Below are 15,233 nucleotides of genomic sequence, written 5' to 3'. Positions count from 1 at the left end.
CTTCTCTTCTCTTCTCTTCTCTTCTCTTCTCTTCTCTTCTCTTCTCTTCTCTTCTCTTCTCTTCTCTCCTCTCCTCTCCTCTCCTCTCCTCCTGTCATGTCGGTATCCATGAGGAACCCACCCCAGCGCCGGCGCTCTCTGGGTCCTGTTTCCCCCAAACGCATATATAGAAACCTGTCCGTCAGACTGAGGGGTGGAGAGTCATCCGTTGCTGGGGAAACAGACATGCCCAAGCACCTCAGCAAGTCTCCAGATGCTGTAAGATATTTATGTGTCGTTTTGAGGGGTCTGTCCTCTGACTTGGTTTCTTGATAGCCAATATTACCTGTGTCTATAAATGAATGATCTCAGGCGAGACTGCAGCTTTGATATAGGATTTGATCGATTCTTACGTGTCCTGAGTGTCTCATCCACTGCTCTCTCTTCCTTTCCTCTTCCCTCTCTCATAAAATAAATCTGTCTTTTGCTCTGAACCCTCTTATTCTCTCTCCCTCTCACCTGCCCACCCTCCTGTGGCTTTACCCTGTCTCTCCTGCTCCCCATTAGTACAAGACCCTGTGGGAGGCGGTGGAAAATGAGGACACTTTGGCTGTACAAAGCCTGCTGTCCAGAGACCACACCGGCTGTAGAGGAGGAGGAGGAGGAGGCGGAGGAGGAGGGGGAGGAGGAGGAAGCATGTGGGAGAGAGGAGAGAAGAAAGAGAAGGACTGGGAGAGAGAGAAGGAGAAGGGGGTGAACAGAGTGAGCGAACAGGGCCTGGTCCCTCTGGATGTGGCTGCCCTCACTCACAACTCCCCTCTGCTGCACGTGCTGACGAAGGCGGGAGCCAGGCATAACCCTGTTTGTAAGTCTTGTGTTTTAAAACACGATAAGCAGCAAAAGACTCTGCTGGGAGTGGAGCGTTTTTTTTTTTACAGCGCCGCTGTAAGGTCGCAGTTCAATGCAAATCATGTTCAGATTCTGTCCTTTCTCTCGCCCTTGTATTTTCCTCTCAGTGTGCCGACCGGCGGAGTGGGCACTTAAGCTGAACGCTCTGGTGGCGCTGGCCAGCAAACGTGTGGAGGACAGAAAGAATGAATTAGTGAGGAAGACAGGGGCAGGGCCTCAGGCGCAGTCTGACGTCCAGAGACATATCCGCCTGTGGAGCCTCAGGCTCCAACTGTACTGCCGGATGAGGGAGAACTTCCAGAACACAGGTCAGTGGTCTTTGGTCATCTCGTGGCATTTCTTGAACCATGGCACTGGACACAATCTTGGTTACAGTGTTTTCTGTCTTTTTTCCAAGTCCTCACTTGCTAGAAAAACAGGTATTCTGACATTTTCTGCCTCAAACAGCCGTCTAGCACCGCTGACAAAGGCCACAGCGAACAAATATTTCCAACTTGTTTCTTAGGTTTTACTGATTTCCCATCTGGACCCTTGTAACTCCTGGCTGGCCTCTTGAAAGTCTCCCTCCATCCCATTTCATCTCGTTCAAAATTCAACAGATCGCCTTGTCATCAGCATTTCTAAACTCTCCCTTGCCCTATTCTCCCTCCCTCAGCTGCCACTGGCTGCTTGAATCTAATTCAAAACCTTGGTGATGGTGTAAGTTTGAGTAGGAATCCACAAGCAGAATACCTCCAAGCCTTTGGTGCGACCTCTGCTCGCTTTCCCCGCAACAGTCTGATCAAATCTTCTCTCACACGTTTCTCCATTGATTTAAACTTTTATGTTTTTGTTATATTATATGCCTCCCTTTCATTGCCCTGAATAAATATTTCTGCTTAGTTCTCGTTTTATTCCTCTCTTAAGCACTTCCAATTTTCTTGCCTGACTGTTTTATGATCACAGTGTTATTGTAAGGTCAATAAGGGCCCGGCTCTTCTTCTCGGATGCAGTGAAATTAAGCTCACTCAATACAAAAAAAGAGTTTTGGCTAAATGCTTAAAATTTAAACTGCAAGTCTGTTTTTTAATCGGAGGCCTTTGACATCTGTTCACTCCAGGCCACAGTAGAGGTTGACCAAACTATAAAACACCTCAGGCAAGAATCAATGAGCAGAGCACAGTTATATTTGATCACAACATCGAAATTTGTTTTAATGGGCTTATGTTACAGTTGTTGTAGTAATAATTCACATAATTCACACTCAACACCCAGGCAGGTCAGACTGCAGGATCAGACACAGAATACAGATTAAGTGTTATAGGGCAACACAGAGGTCTAAAGGGAGGTAGCTCCACACTTCACCAGCAACTCTGGTTGGTTAGATTGAAGATAATGAGTTTTTAAAACCTGTTAAACAGAGGCTGTTTGTCAGGAGGTGCCGAGCGCAATTACTATTTTGATGCACAATATTAATTACTGTAACTAATAATAAGAAAAATAAACTTTATTTATGAGAGCTGTTTAAAGTGTTTTACAAAAAAAATCAACTAGCACAATAACATAAGGGCAAATAGAGGGACAATTAAAATGGAAAGATAGCCATGAACCAAATATGTAAATGAAAATAAAACCAGAAACCAGTAAGAAGAGTAAAATATAAGAGAATTGGTCACACACAAGTTAAAAAGATGTGTTTTCATTTGTTGTTTGAAAATGTTCCCTTGAGTTTTGGAGGATAGTTAAAAAAAGATGCACTGTCTATTGTGTTTTGCGTGAAATAGTGTCTTTAAAACCCTCACAGTAGAAGATCTGAGAGCCTGTGAAGGATTATATAATGACAGAGAATCTGAAATACAGTGGTCTCAAAACCATTAAGACCTTTAAGAATAAGCAAAAGGACTTCAACATCTTAGAATTTATTCTAAAAGAAAGTAGAAGCCAGTGGAGTGAAGATAAAATCATGGTAATATGTTCTCTCTTCCTTGTTTTAGTTAAAAGTCTCGCAGGGCAGTTGTGAATAAGAAATCTTTGAATTGACTGCTTTGAAAGAGCAGTGAAAAGAGCCCAGCAATAGTCTAATCTATTCATAATGAAAGCATGAATATGTTTTTTTCAGCATCTGTATGGGATAAAGTAACTAACTCTAACGTTTCAGCTGTGTTGATGTGACCAAAGGCGCCACAGCTCTCTGCGGTTGTGTTGTTGTGGTTGTATTCTGTCATATTTCCTCTCAGAATGAACTGCTGCTCATTTTAAACACTGCTCTGTCTTTTAAACTTTTCACCCAGAGCTCCCCACTCCTCCCACTCACGTGTCCATCGTGGTGACCGGCACGTCCTCCGTGTTTGTAGCGATCAAAGAGCCAGAGGGTGACAACATCGGACTGATTACTCGCTACAGAGGTAGGTGGAACATTAGAAGATTGTGATATATTATAGATGAGTGGATGGATAGATGAATCAGAAGATAAATGATTTACTAAGAGGTGTGACAAAAACTACAGAGGCTTTATGTATAAATAAAGGAATTAATTGAATATTTACAGTGTGAGTCCAACATAATCAAAGTCCTAGCATCATGAAAGCTGGCATGTGTAAAAGCTCTGTATTTATTTCTGCTATTTGGTTAACAGCTGCATAAACGTCATGGGTAGATTAAGCGCAGGTACAGCAAGTTCCCAGCACTGTAAACAGTCAAATCCTTACTTCTCTCCTATGGGGTTTTTGAGTAAAGCCAGAGAATAATCTGTCAGTGGGGTTGTTTTGTGTTCATAGTGGAATGGAGCACCTCAGCCAGCTTCAAACGCATCCTTGCTTCAGCCCAAGTTACAGAGACCAAGAATCCCTCCTTTAGTATCAAGGGACTCACAGCAGTAAGTCATGAAGCACACACACACACACACACATCCTTGTAGAGCTATCTTTGTGAGGACATAATGTATTCCCTAGCCCCTTACCCTAACCTTAACCATCCAAAACAAATGCCTAACCTTAACCATTACTCTTAACCTAACTTAAATCTAATTATAACCTAAAGTCTTAACCCAAGTCTTAACCCTCAAACAGCCCTCGGAAAAAGTGAGGACCAGCCAAAATGTCCTCACTTTCCAAAATGTCCTCACTCTGTTGGTTAAAAACTCTTTCCGGTCCTCACAACGTAGTATGTACAAGAACACACTCACTCACTCAGAGGCAAGCAAACATTAGGACATCCATCGATACTGACTGCAAACACACACACATATACATGCAACCTTGTATCTGTATAGTTCAGGGACATGTTATTATGCTTACACATACAATACACGCACAATACTGTAGCTCTTGACCTACACACACACTGTATGTATGCACCCCCCCCACACACACACATACTCATAATCTACTCTCCACATAGGAGAACACTTAGCCTGCTCAACTTGCCTTACTTAACCAGATGAATTAATGATGAGAACAGCATGTGGATTCCTTTGTCCTGGAACAGACGATTCCTAAGGTTAATGCATGACAATAATTTGGCGGTCTGATGCTTCTCCAAATGCAGGGAGTGCATTACTTTGTGAGAGCGAGTGCCTACAATGTGAAAGGATGGGGCCCTCCACAGTACTCGACTCCAGTCAGCGCTGCCCCCTCCAGTGAGTACACTGAACTACAAACTTTGATGAATGTGGATTTGCTGCCGCGGAAAAAAAAAAAAAGGCTCCATTCTTTTTCTCTTTCTCCCCGTGTAACAAAATGACTATGCCGACATCAAGCTCCATGTGAAAGAAGTGGAATCCACTCAAGGCTAGTAGATTAATGAATTATTAAATCCTGAAGAATTAAAGATGTCGCTGTGAGTCAATGGGCCTCGTACTAGCGCTACTTTGAGTTTGAATTCGGCTGGTAATCTTTCTCGCATGCCATCTGCTCGCTCTCTATCTGCATTGCTTGTTGTTACTTTATGTTTTAAACTGAAATAAAGTTTTTTTTTAAATCGCTGTATTTTTGGAATGGAGAAAAAAGCCATTGTGGAAAATTGAAATTTGTCTTTAACTTTAAAGAAGGCAGAGTTTTAGCTCCAAATGAATCAGCTTTGCAACTTTAAGAGTTACAGCACACAGATGGTCTGCTGTGCTTCCTAATCAACCACGACAGCAAAAAGCACCGCTCAGGACTTTCCTGCAGACGAGCTCTTGATGTCTTCAATGATTTTCCTTAATTGAGTGAAAACGAAAGTGATGGTTTGTTTCTATCGTTTGCTTCCTGTGCAGGTTGGAGAGAGTGCATCGGTGTCAAGTCCCAGTTGCGAAACCACGAGGGCATAGTGAGGAAACTGCTGGAGGATGCCAGAGAACCACATTACAGGGGATACTGCATAGGTAACAACAGATCTTTGAAGATGTAACATGTACATTATCCACACCCAGGCAGTCTCTGCTAAGTCAGCATGTGCAGTGTAGGTCAATATAACTTATATTTATTAATCACTACAGTAAAGAAATGTACATATTTAGCATTAAATGCAATAAATCTGCTATAAAAGTAAATTTTGCAAAAAAAAAAAAACATTGTTGTGATGTTTCATAAGAACCTTATGCGCTCATACTTGTTGCATTTTACCCCTACTTTACAACATTTATTATCAGCTATATACTGTATGTGTCTACTACACTCATTTCACCACCGTCTCCCAATCAAATATCTGGTGCGTGCTTGGTGAATGTACTTTGGCAGATGAAGCGATTCTCTCTCCCATCTGATCCCGGTCTCCTTCACTCCGCAGAGAGCTTGAAGCCCCAGAGTCCCAGCAAGCGTCTGTCTGTGTCTCGAGGCATCAAACAACTGTTCCAATCCGCCACCAAGTTTGTCCGCCTCCTACAAAGGTAAGACTCCATCTGTCTCTTACCTGTCCCGATCTGCCTCGAGGCTACGGGGAGTGGCGGATCAAATGCGATTACAGTATCGTAGGCTACTAAATACAAGTCCAAACTCTCATCTATTACGGTTATTGAAAAAGAGCAGTAGCCACACTGGAGACTCAAGATCAGTGAGGGATAAGGGTTGAGATCACTGAACTGCAGCAAGTTGCATGTGACTGATCAAGGCGCAATACGTTCAGCAGACCACATTCAGCACAGAACAGTGGATGAACGGTACATCTCTTAAATGAGAAAGGGTGTAACTGCAATGAAAAGGAACCACAACACTGCTTTATAGAAGTGGTTGGACTCTGCATGGATTATTCAAAATGTGCTGGTTTGATGGAAAAGGCTTCATAAATATAGTCACAAACATCATTTACATAAGTGTTGAGTGTTATTATGTGCTGATGGTTATTTTAGTATGATAAGAATATTGATATATTTAAAAACAAGATGTTCTGAAAATTCTCTGATATGACACTGATTTCCTAGTGGATGTCTTTTATAATCGACTCACAATGTCAACAGCATATGTGCATATACGTGTGTGTATACATACGGTATATCTATATATATATATATATATGTGTGTGTGTGTGCGTATGTCATATATATAGAAAGAGAAAGAGAGTCAGAAATGTCTCCGGGAAGTAAAAATAGTCCATGGATGCAGCACAGAACCAGAACAACCTATTTATTTCTTCTTCATTAGGGGTGTATACTTGGCAACCGTGTTCTACCACAAGGACAACATCATGTTGACAGCTGAAGATCAAATCCCGCTCGTGGAGATCCAGTGCTGCTCCACATCCATCACCCACGACTTCCTTTGGTTTGCCAAGGTGAACTGTCAGTACAGCATAACACACATGTAATCAACCTACACGCTGCTGGTACCTTGTCAATCCACCTGGAGCTCACACAGTAGATGTGTAGCCGGTGAATTGCTTTTATGAACATGACTCCATCCACTGTTTCTACGTATGTATTTATTGTTTATTATTATGAATTGTACAGTAGTTTTAAAATCAAATATCTTTTTTTTTTCTTGCAGTTGTCATGTGCATGGCAACAAGTGCCGTGGCTCCAGCAGGCCCTCTCCTCCGCACATTCGTCTCCCTCCTCCCTCCTCCAGAACAGGCACAACATTTTAAGAGCTGTTTCTCAGCTGCAGGTAGGAAGTTAAGCAGCTTTACTCTGCATGGTGAGAAGCATCAAAATGGGTTAATTGCCATTTTAATTACGTCTTTACATCTCTTCTTCCTCCCACTCTCCCCACTGCTGCTACTATTCACTATCTCGGGCTACATACCTGTACCCCCCACAATCCCAAGTTTCACTACATTAATCCCTAATTTCCTTGTATTTATTGAACCTGACGTTTCTGTTTTACCTCTCCACCTTTGTCCGCTGTCAGTCCTCCCTGGGAACAATGGACCTGGGCCAGGTGCACTACGAGCCTCTGAAAGACCGGCAGGGCAATGTACTACTGGTGACTCTGAAGGAGTTCCCAAACCCACCCAGGTTAGAAAGAGCCTTTGGTTTCTTTCTGTTAATCACTTCCTGATGGTTTTATTTCCTCCACAACCAGCCAGCAGGATGAATCAAGTCTCAGAAATCTTGCTTTGGTTTTTATGGATGTTCTCCAACTCACCCATCAGCTGCTTATGCTCATGTCCCACCCACTCATAATGAAAGAAACATTTTTTTTTTTAAATCGACCAGGTTGAGTTTCAGTCGGTCTGCTACGCTGAATGATGTTTTCAGAATATCCAGCCTCAGCCTGTATGTTGTTTAGTGACGTTTCACTGGCCGTGCGATACTAAAATGACTTATTACAACTCAATGTCGGTTTCCATTTTGACCTTGACTTCTCTGCTCCACTCCTAAGTCCCCCCGACCCTCCGCTCCACTGGATGCCCCTCGTCCGCCTGGAAAAGAATCGCAGCAGGACCCCTCTCCTGCCTGAGCCCACTGCCATGGACATGCTGTATGAGAAGCTCAAGGTGAACTAACATCACGGACATGCCGAGCAGCAGCTATGAGCAGCAGAATGTATCGAACACTGAGTGCATTTTGATTGAGTGTATTGACTTTGTCTGTTTTGATTATAGAACCATGTTTTTCTCCCCTGTGCAACTCAAATGACCCTGGAAATATACTGGAATTATTATTTATCCCCTACACAGATTAGCTTAACAAATTCAAATCAAAGTTAGACATGGGAAATAATAGGCATATAAACGTTTCATCCTCAACGGCGTAACTGTGTCTCTCTGTTCTCCAGGAGAAGATGTCCTTCCACCGGCACAGCATCCAGTCGGAGCAGCCAGGCCTGTACGTGGGCATCCTGAAACTGTGCAGCTCGGTGGAACAGATCCGGGTCCTGGTGCCCCAGAGGCTGCCCAATCTGCTCTGCCACACCCGGGTCCGACACAACGCCCACGTGTCCAGGTAGTACAGTTTGAATGCTGTTTGGAGGCAAAAGCCTGTAGCTGTTGTTCTCCACGCCATATTGCAAATCATAAATACTTACAGAGCATAGTGCACCACACTTGTCGCTGTCAGGTGTTGTAGAAAAATTCATATCCTCTAAAAAGCATATATCAAAGCATTTGGCAGGCAAATGCACATATATCTTTGTATTTTTCTTTTACCTTGATTGTCTCAGGACTGGCATCTGGCCTTGGTTTTTATACCTTTTATAGCAATGTTTTGTTAACTGCCTTGTTGTGTGACAGAGAGGAGTGGGCATGGCTCCAGAGTCATGTTTACACCACAGCCAACGGCAGTGTTCAGAACCTGCTGAGCAGCGAGGACGAGAGTCTGATGGAGAGCAGTGGGCTGGTGGAGTTCGTCAGATCTCTGAGAACAGCAGTCACACACCTCCTGACGAAGCTCAACATCCCCCTCTACAGGGTAAAACTCATCCCAAACTGCCGCCTCTAGCCTCCAAATCCTCCTTTGGAAATAATTGTTTGACAAATTGTTCAGGAAGGCAGAAGACTAAAGTGAACTTTGACAATATTTATACAGTTTTATTATGAATTATATTTGTCTTCTGCCAATACAGGCATATTTATATTGAATTAAACATATAGACTTCAACAGATTCAGTTACATAACAACATTTTTATATATGCATCTGTTGCACTGCGTTTCTGTCTCTGACAGGCCTACCAGTACGGTGTGTACACTCGCGAGCTGCTGCAGTTTGGAGATAAGCTGTCCATGCTGCTGCTGCTGCCTCCCAGTGAGGACTTCAGCTCCAGTTACTGGCCTCTGGTGGGGACCAAGGAGCCCGGCCTCACTATGCCTCTGCAGATTTTTGAGTTGGGTAGGTGGAGAACGTCAACCCAGAGACGTGGGATCCATCTCACAACAACAGCGAGTGCAGTGTTTTTCTAACCTCAGAGATGCCACCGGCAAAAAGCGTGAAAAAAAAAAGGTTGTGATTTCTGCTGACAAAACCCACCAAGATGGGATTATTATGGACCCTGAGGTTAAGACAAAACACCTGGCAGAGTAACCTTCTCTCACGAAAAATAGAAAGGAGACCTCAGGCACTTTTCAAGCAAAAAAAACAAGACAAAACAAAACAAGAAAAAGAAACACAAGAAGAACAGAGTAATGGAGGTCATTTGAATGACAATTAATGTCTCATCTTCAAAGCAAATAGTTAAATAAAGATTTAAGACGATAGTGTTAGAAAACAAAATTAAATTAACTAACCAATAGGGTGTATTTTAACCTCAGTTTGGCTGGAAGGTGTAATATGCATAAGCCTCGCTGTGCTGTGCAGTATCTGATGTTTTGGTCTTTTGAAGATGAGTCACTGTTATTGTCTTTTTTATCTAAATCTAATTAGTCTTTGATCCTGTGTCTTAACCACATTTCAGGATTTGTTGTGACTGTAGTTTAAATCCATCTTGCTTTTTGACCCCTCTTGAAAACTCCCTCAGGTAAAGGTATGATATAATGCGCTAATGAGTTCTACCGCCTTTTCTCTCAGCTTTGATGTAGTGATTTGTCTTCCCTCTAAAATCTGGCTCATCCTGCAGTTCACTTCTGGACCTATGAACGGGACTTCCTGGCCCAGTACTGCCAGGCCTGGGTGAGGCTGGAGCTGGACACTCACCTGGCCCAGCAGGCTCTGCGGGAGGCGCTGGACACCAAGGAGGTGCAGGAAGCCCGAGAGAGGCTGAACCACACCTCCGAGCTTTCTCATGTAAGATCGTTAGAAGCAGAACAACTGATGCAAAGTCACAGCTGCTGTTGCAAACTCCACATCATAGTAATCTCAAAGCTTTTGCCTGCTCTTCTCTCTCTACATCTTTTCTTCTTTGATTAATATAGGTTTAATGAGGGAGATGAACAAGAGATAAAGGCTTTTACTTGGAGTCACCCATCAGTGTGTTTGATTAAAGTGTCCCACCAGTAATATATATATATTGTGTAATATTTCACCTGAAGACATATCTTCAGGGACACGTTTGCTGTGACTAATTTTAACTCTTTCACTGTTTCCATTAGCGTCTGGATGTGGTGTGGAGGGACGCCCGCTGGATTATGGACTGTCTGCAGTGTGTTCGGTCCAAGCAGTGGGTGGGGGCGGTGCCTCTCGGTCTGGTGATGGGAGGAGACCCTCCGCCCCGTCCTGATGGTGAGGAAGAGGAGGAGAGTTTGACTGCAAGAATGGCATGGCCCAGGCAAACACAAGCTCAGAGAGCCATCACAGGTACAGTAACAGTGTGGACGGAGACTTTTAAAGGAGACATACTATGCCCCTTTTCCACAAATTAAAACAGTTCCCAGGGTGTCTTAAAGACATGTCTGTGACATGCTTTGGTCAAAATGCCCCAAGGATCAAATCACAGCTCCTTTCATCTGCTCAAAACAGCCCTGTTCAGGACGGCTGGTTTCAGTGCCTGTCCCTTTAAATGCAAATGAACCACTGCTTGTCCCCACCCCTTCTACCGGTCCCAGGTAGGGGTGGTATTATGTAAATTCGAAAACTAATGACAGCTTTGTCAGACAACCGAGGGAACAGCTTGTAAAACCACATGGATTTCAACCTAGAAAGCCTGCAAAAGACAGATTTTTTTGTCAGTTCTCACATTTTGGGGACTGGAAGGCAAGACAAACACCCAAATATGTTAAAGCCTTCAAAAAGTGATATTTCCATATACGTATGTCCCCTTTAAGTCTTTTATTATATTCTCGTGCCATTTTAAAGATCGAGGCAGGAAGCGTAAATATCTATCAACACCATAGCTACATAACACACGCAGGCTACAGTTACCAACCACATGGACCCTACAAAACTGTATTTACTATTCTTTCTTACTGACATGTCATGTTTTCCATGGATATTTAAAATGTCATGCTGAACCACAGGGATCTGTAGTGGAAATAAAGTGATGCCAACTGCTGTAATAAAAAACGCTACTTTGAATTTGCATATCTTTCATTACCATATGGTATGAACCATAAGTGCCATATGGCGCAGCTTCCCTGAAGCATCGGAAGCAGCTGTTGAATATATATTTGGCCAAACAACTGAAGATGTGTCCAACATTGAAAGTTGCTTGAGGGAAAATTGACGCCCAATCCAGAGAACAGTGGGATCGACACCATTTACATGAGAACCCGTCTCCCTTGTTTTGTCAAAATAATTACTGTTGTGACAAGCAACTGTAAATTAATTAGCTTAAGTGTGAACAATGTTACAAAATGAACGATTAAGATTTTACCCTCTCTCTCTGAACTTCTTTTCATTCTCTCACCTCTTTTTCAGAGAGTTTCGACAGTGGGACTCCACCAAATGTAGTCACCGCTGAGGTCCCCACTCCGGCAGGAATCGTGGTCATCCCTGAAGAGGCGTTGATGGAGGGCGTCACAAAGGGAGGGTACCCTGTGGACATCACCGCCCAACCAGCTGTAGACTGCATTGGACAGTCTGAATTGGTATGTGCAAGCTCGGGACTAGAGCCTGCTGCTGTTGCACAGCTGGAGGTAGAGTATACGGTTCTGGACACACAGGAGTGCTACGGTGGGGAACAGGACTTTCCCTCCAGCATCACCGAGGTAATCCGACCGATGGAGATGGCAGAGCTGGTGGACATCTTGCCCACACTGAGTCTTATCGAGGAGGAGACCCCCAGTGGCCCACCCACACCATCAGTAATGGATATGCTAGAGAGCTTCGGACTGGGGATCGGTGAAAACAACCGCTTCTTTGACTTAGGGAATTCAGACTTGATCGGTGGAGCTGACCTCTCACAACCCAACGTGCACTGTAACAACGGCAACGTAAGGGGGGCACACAGTGAAGACACAGGGCTGAGTGGAGATGGTGGAGACGTGCCTGGTCTGAGCTGGGATTTTCCTCCAGAGGACACAGAGACTCAGCAGGCTTCCAGCAAGGGAGCGTGCCTTCCAGTGAGAAACCAGGTGGAATGGGACAGACCCTCCACCAGCTCATCCTGATATTTACTCAAGTAACAGCACCATTTGAAATAGTAGTGTCACTTAAAAGCTCGGTGGGTTACACACAGTTGATTTCATGGAGAAACATTCAAGTTAGGATTTGTGGTTGGAAAATGATTTAGTCCCTAATCCCTGACTTTTTTATTACTGTCAGGCAGAGTTTCTACCAGCTGTTGCAGGGGGAAATTCAAGTGACATCTTCATCCAAGGAATAATTGTAGCAAAGAGTGGATTTAGAAAATTAAAAGAAAGATTACAGCACTAGACTAGTTCATGTGGTTTGCACACATCTGGACCTATAGTTGATTCTTCTAATATTCAGTCCAGTAGAGCATCTTATGTGCATGAAGTTTAAGTACCACTTTTTATGACTTGAAAATCAATCACTCACTACGGCGTCAAACTAAACTGCTGCTTGTTGGACCTGGTAAAATCATTAAATGCATACAGTTCAAAAATATGGTTGAGAAGCTATTACTGTGGTTCTCTTTTGTTCGCCTCTGTGACCTTGTGCTATTGAATAACAAAGCAGTCGTGAGATGTTAAATCCTTTTCATTATACAGCAGCTGTTCTCAGTTGTATCTGTTATCCTGTTTTGACCAATGTCTTTATCCAAGGTCCACTTCAGCTAGAATTTACTGCTGAAACCCATTTGATATCTACAGTTTTTACAAATCCCTCACGACAAAGGTCTATTGAAATGCAGGTTTACAAAAAACAAAACAAAAACTCTCAAACATTTAACTTCCCACATGTATCTACTTCGGAAAGTACACAGTCTAAAAACGTATGGTTGGTCTCAATTTTTTAAGGCGCACACAAGCCATTCAAATTCATGCAGCAATAAGTTATTAGCTCTACCTGTTGTGTTTTCATTTGTCTGTGTTTCTCAATTGGTTTGTCTGTTAGCTGGATCACTCATAAAGTACTGAACCGATTTGCACAGAACTTGGTGGAGGGATAATGGATGAGGGATGGGCGGGGGAAGAACCCATTAAATTTTTGTGCAAATCGTGATCATTTACTTTGAATTTGGATTTTTTTCCCCCCTTTCTCTAAAGTCTGTTGCATGTTGTTTGACATTTGCTTGATGAAAGTTGCTTGCTTGTTTACATAATGCACAGGAAGCACAGAAATAATACAGACTAAATCCACTGGACAAAACTATGGGGTATTATTAGCCACATGTGACAAGTGGCAGAGGGAGATGGTTTTCTTTGTTAAAACCTCTGCTATAGTATAGTTACAGAGCCACACAAGTGAATAGACCTAAATAGAATAATTGCTTTTCTTAGCAGGTTAGTGTTTTTATTGCACCGTGTTCACATTATCAGGAAGGGTTACTCTTGGTAGGAATACAAGAGTTACATCGAACACCATAAACAAGTGGACAGCCACATTCTCTGAACGGTGATATGAGTCAAACTCAAACTGTTAGTAAGTGGATTTAAATTGGCCAAAGTAATTCTGTTTTTTTTTTTTTTTTTTAATAGTGCTTTCGAAATTTATATTTCCTCCATTTCTTGGGTAAAAGGAACACATAAGTGGCTATAACCTTTTAGTTTTACAGATGATGCACATCACCACGGTGTATACTCACGCTGGTGTTTTCATTTATTTGAATTAATTAGACTTCTCCCGAACTGTGTGGGTGTGAGCAGGCTGTGCTTCGTTGACATCTCTCTGTTAGATGGAGCAGTCTAATCAACAGGACTTTAAGAAAAGAACTTTTCACTGATTCACTGGAGGTAAGTGGATTGTCTGGTTAATCACATCTCCTAATGATGTAAAAAAAAAAAAAAAAAGAAACAACAAAAAAACATGGGGACATCTATTATGCAGACTGAGGAATAACAAGTTAATCTAGTTGATCAATCTGTTGAGTGTATTCACAGCTGTGTTAGCAATTGGCAACCTTTAGATCTGCTCTGTGAACACTTAAATATGATAAAGGGATGTATTAAAATTAAAATTAACTTAGTGCCAAACATCAAATAGGCTAGTTTCTGTTTAGGAGATCAAAGCAAAATCTTGTCTCCTCTTTTCTGACATTAACGTTTAGATTGTCAGTTAATCATTATTGCGAGTGCTACTAATAGGCCTAAAAAGTGAGGCTAACTTCAGCGTCGTTAAAAAGTGTGACTCCGCTGGTGGTTAAATCTGATTAGTTGTGTATTTACAAAGTAATTAATTTAAAGTCTTATCGTGAACTTGAAACATTAGTTTATTTTGAAAGTCTCTATTGTGGTATAGTATTCGGTCTATTTTGATTATTTGGTATCAGGAGTGTCTGTTGCCTTTTAATGGTCAAAATGACCTGTCCTATAATAACTAGCCCATCACTTTTTCTTTCTTTTTTTTTTTGGTGCTAAAACCATGTTATACACAATACAATAGGCTCACAATGTAATATATTATAGACACATAGATGCAATGCAAATATAAAGCAAATATAAATATACAACAAAAACAAATAAAACATTTTCGAACAATCCAGTTTACAGCTGACCTCCCCCTACCAAGTCCCTGTTGATCCTGCCGCCCCCCAGTGGCCGCAGCGATGAACCGCAGCACCGGATCCTCTGATGTCAGATTCATGTGCGACTCAATAGCGTGATAATGATTATTACAAATAACTACTGCAACACGTGCATTGGTGGTCACTGTATTGTTTAAGGCTGTTTTCTGCTGAGAGCTCCTGTCCCCACTATGTGACAACTTCACCTGGCTGTTGTTACTGCAGGTTGTTAACTCGGCGTCACGGTGGCGGTGTCGAGCATCTCTGCTGCTGCTGCTGCTGCACCGTCTGTATCTGCACTGATGCTTCCTCCGGTTTGATGGAAATTAAGTGACAGGTAAAAGCAGGAGGAAATCCGAGTCTCAGCGAAAACAAACGGAAACCGTGTCCTGGGATATCGGCCGTCTGATCACCGGCAGGTTAAAGGCTCTCACCACAAAATCTCTGTTAGG

General features: G+C 42.7%; 1 protein-coding gene across 1 annotated transcript; it reads left to right on the top strand.

The window, feature by feature from the left end:
- Positions 1 to 12,690, top strand: LOC310990041 (ankyrin repeat and fibronectin type-III domain-containing protein 1). The gene is made up of 18 exons (XM_083977262.1): positions 1 to 258; positions 547 to 844; positions 996 to 1,196; positions 3,159 to 3,272; positions 3,645 to 3,742; positions 4,414 to 4,504; positions 5,123 to 5,230; positions 5,635 to 5,734; positions 6,486 to 6,615; positions 6,828 to 6,947; positions 7,191 to 7,297; positions 7,665 to 7,779; positions 8,061 to 8,227; positions 8,515 to 8,692; positions 8,948 to 9,110; positions 9,835 to 10,001; positions 10,307 to 10,511; positions 11,571 to 12,690. Exons 1-18 carry the CDS (start codon positions 97 to 99, stop codon positions 12,260 to 12,262), a joined length of 3,216 nt encoding a protein of 1,071 aa, XP_083833388.1. The 5' UTR covers positions 1 to 96; the 3' UTR covers positions 12,263 to 12,690.
- The last annotated feature ends 2,543 nt before the right edge of the window (positions 12,691 to 15,233 follow it).

The sequence above is a fragment of the Trachurus trachurus genome, assembly GCF_905171665.1.
Source record: "Trachurus trachurus genome assembly, chromosome: 8".
Classification (NCBI taxonomy): domain Eukaryota; kingdom Metazoa; phylum Chordata; class Actinopteri; order Carangiformes; family Carangidae; genus Trachurus; species Trachurus trachurus.
The sequence above is the reverse complement of the archived record's forward strand: the minus strand, read 5'-3'. Positions and strand labels throughout refer to the sequence as shown.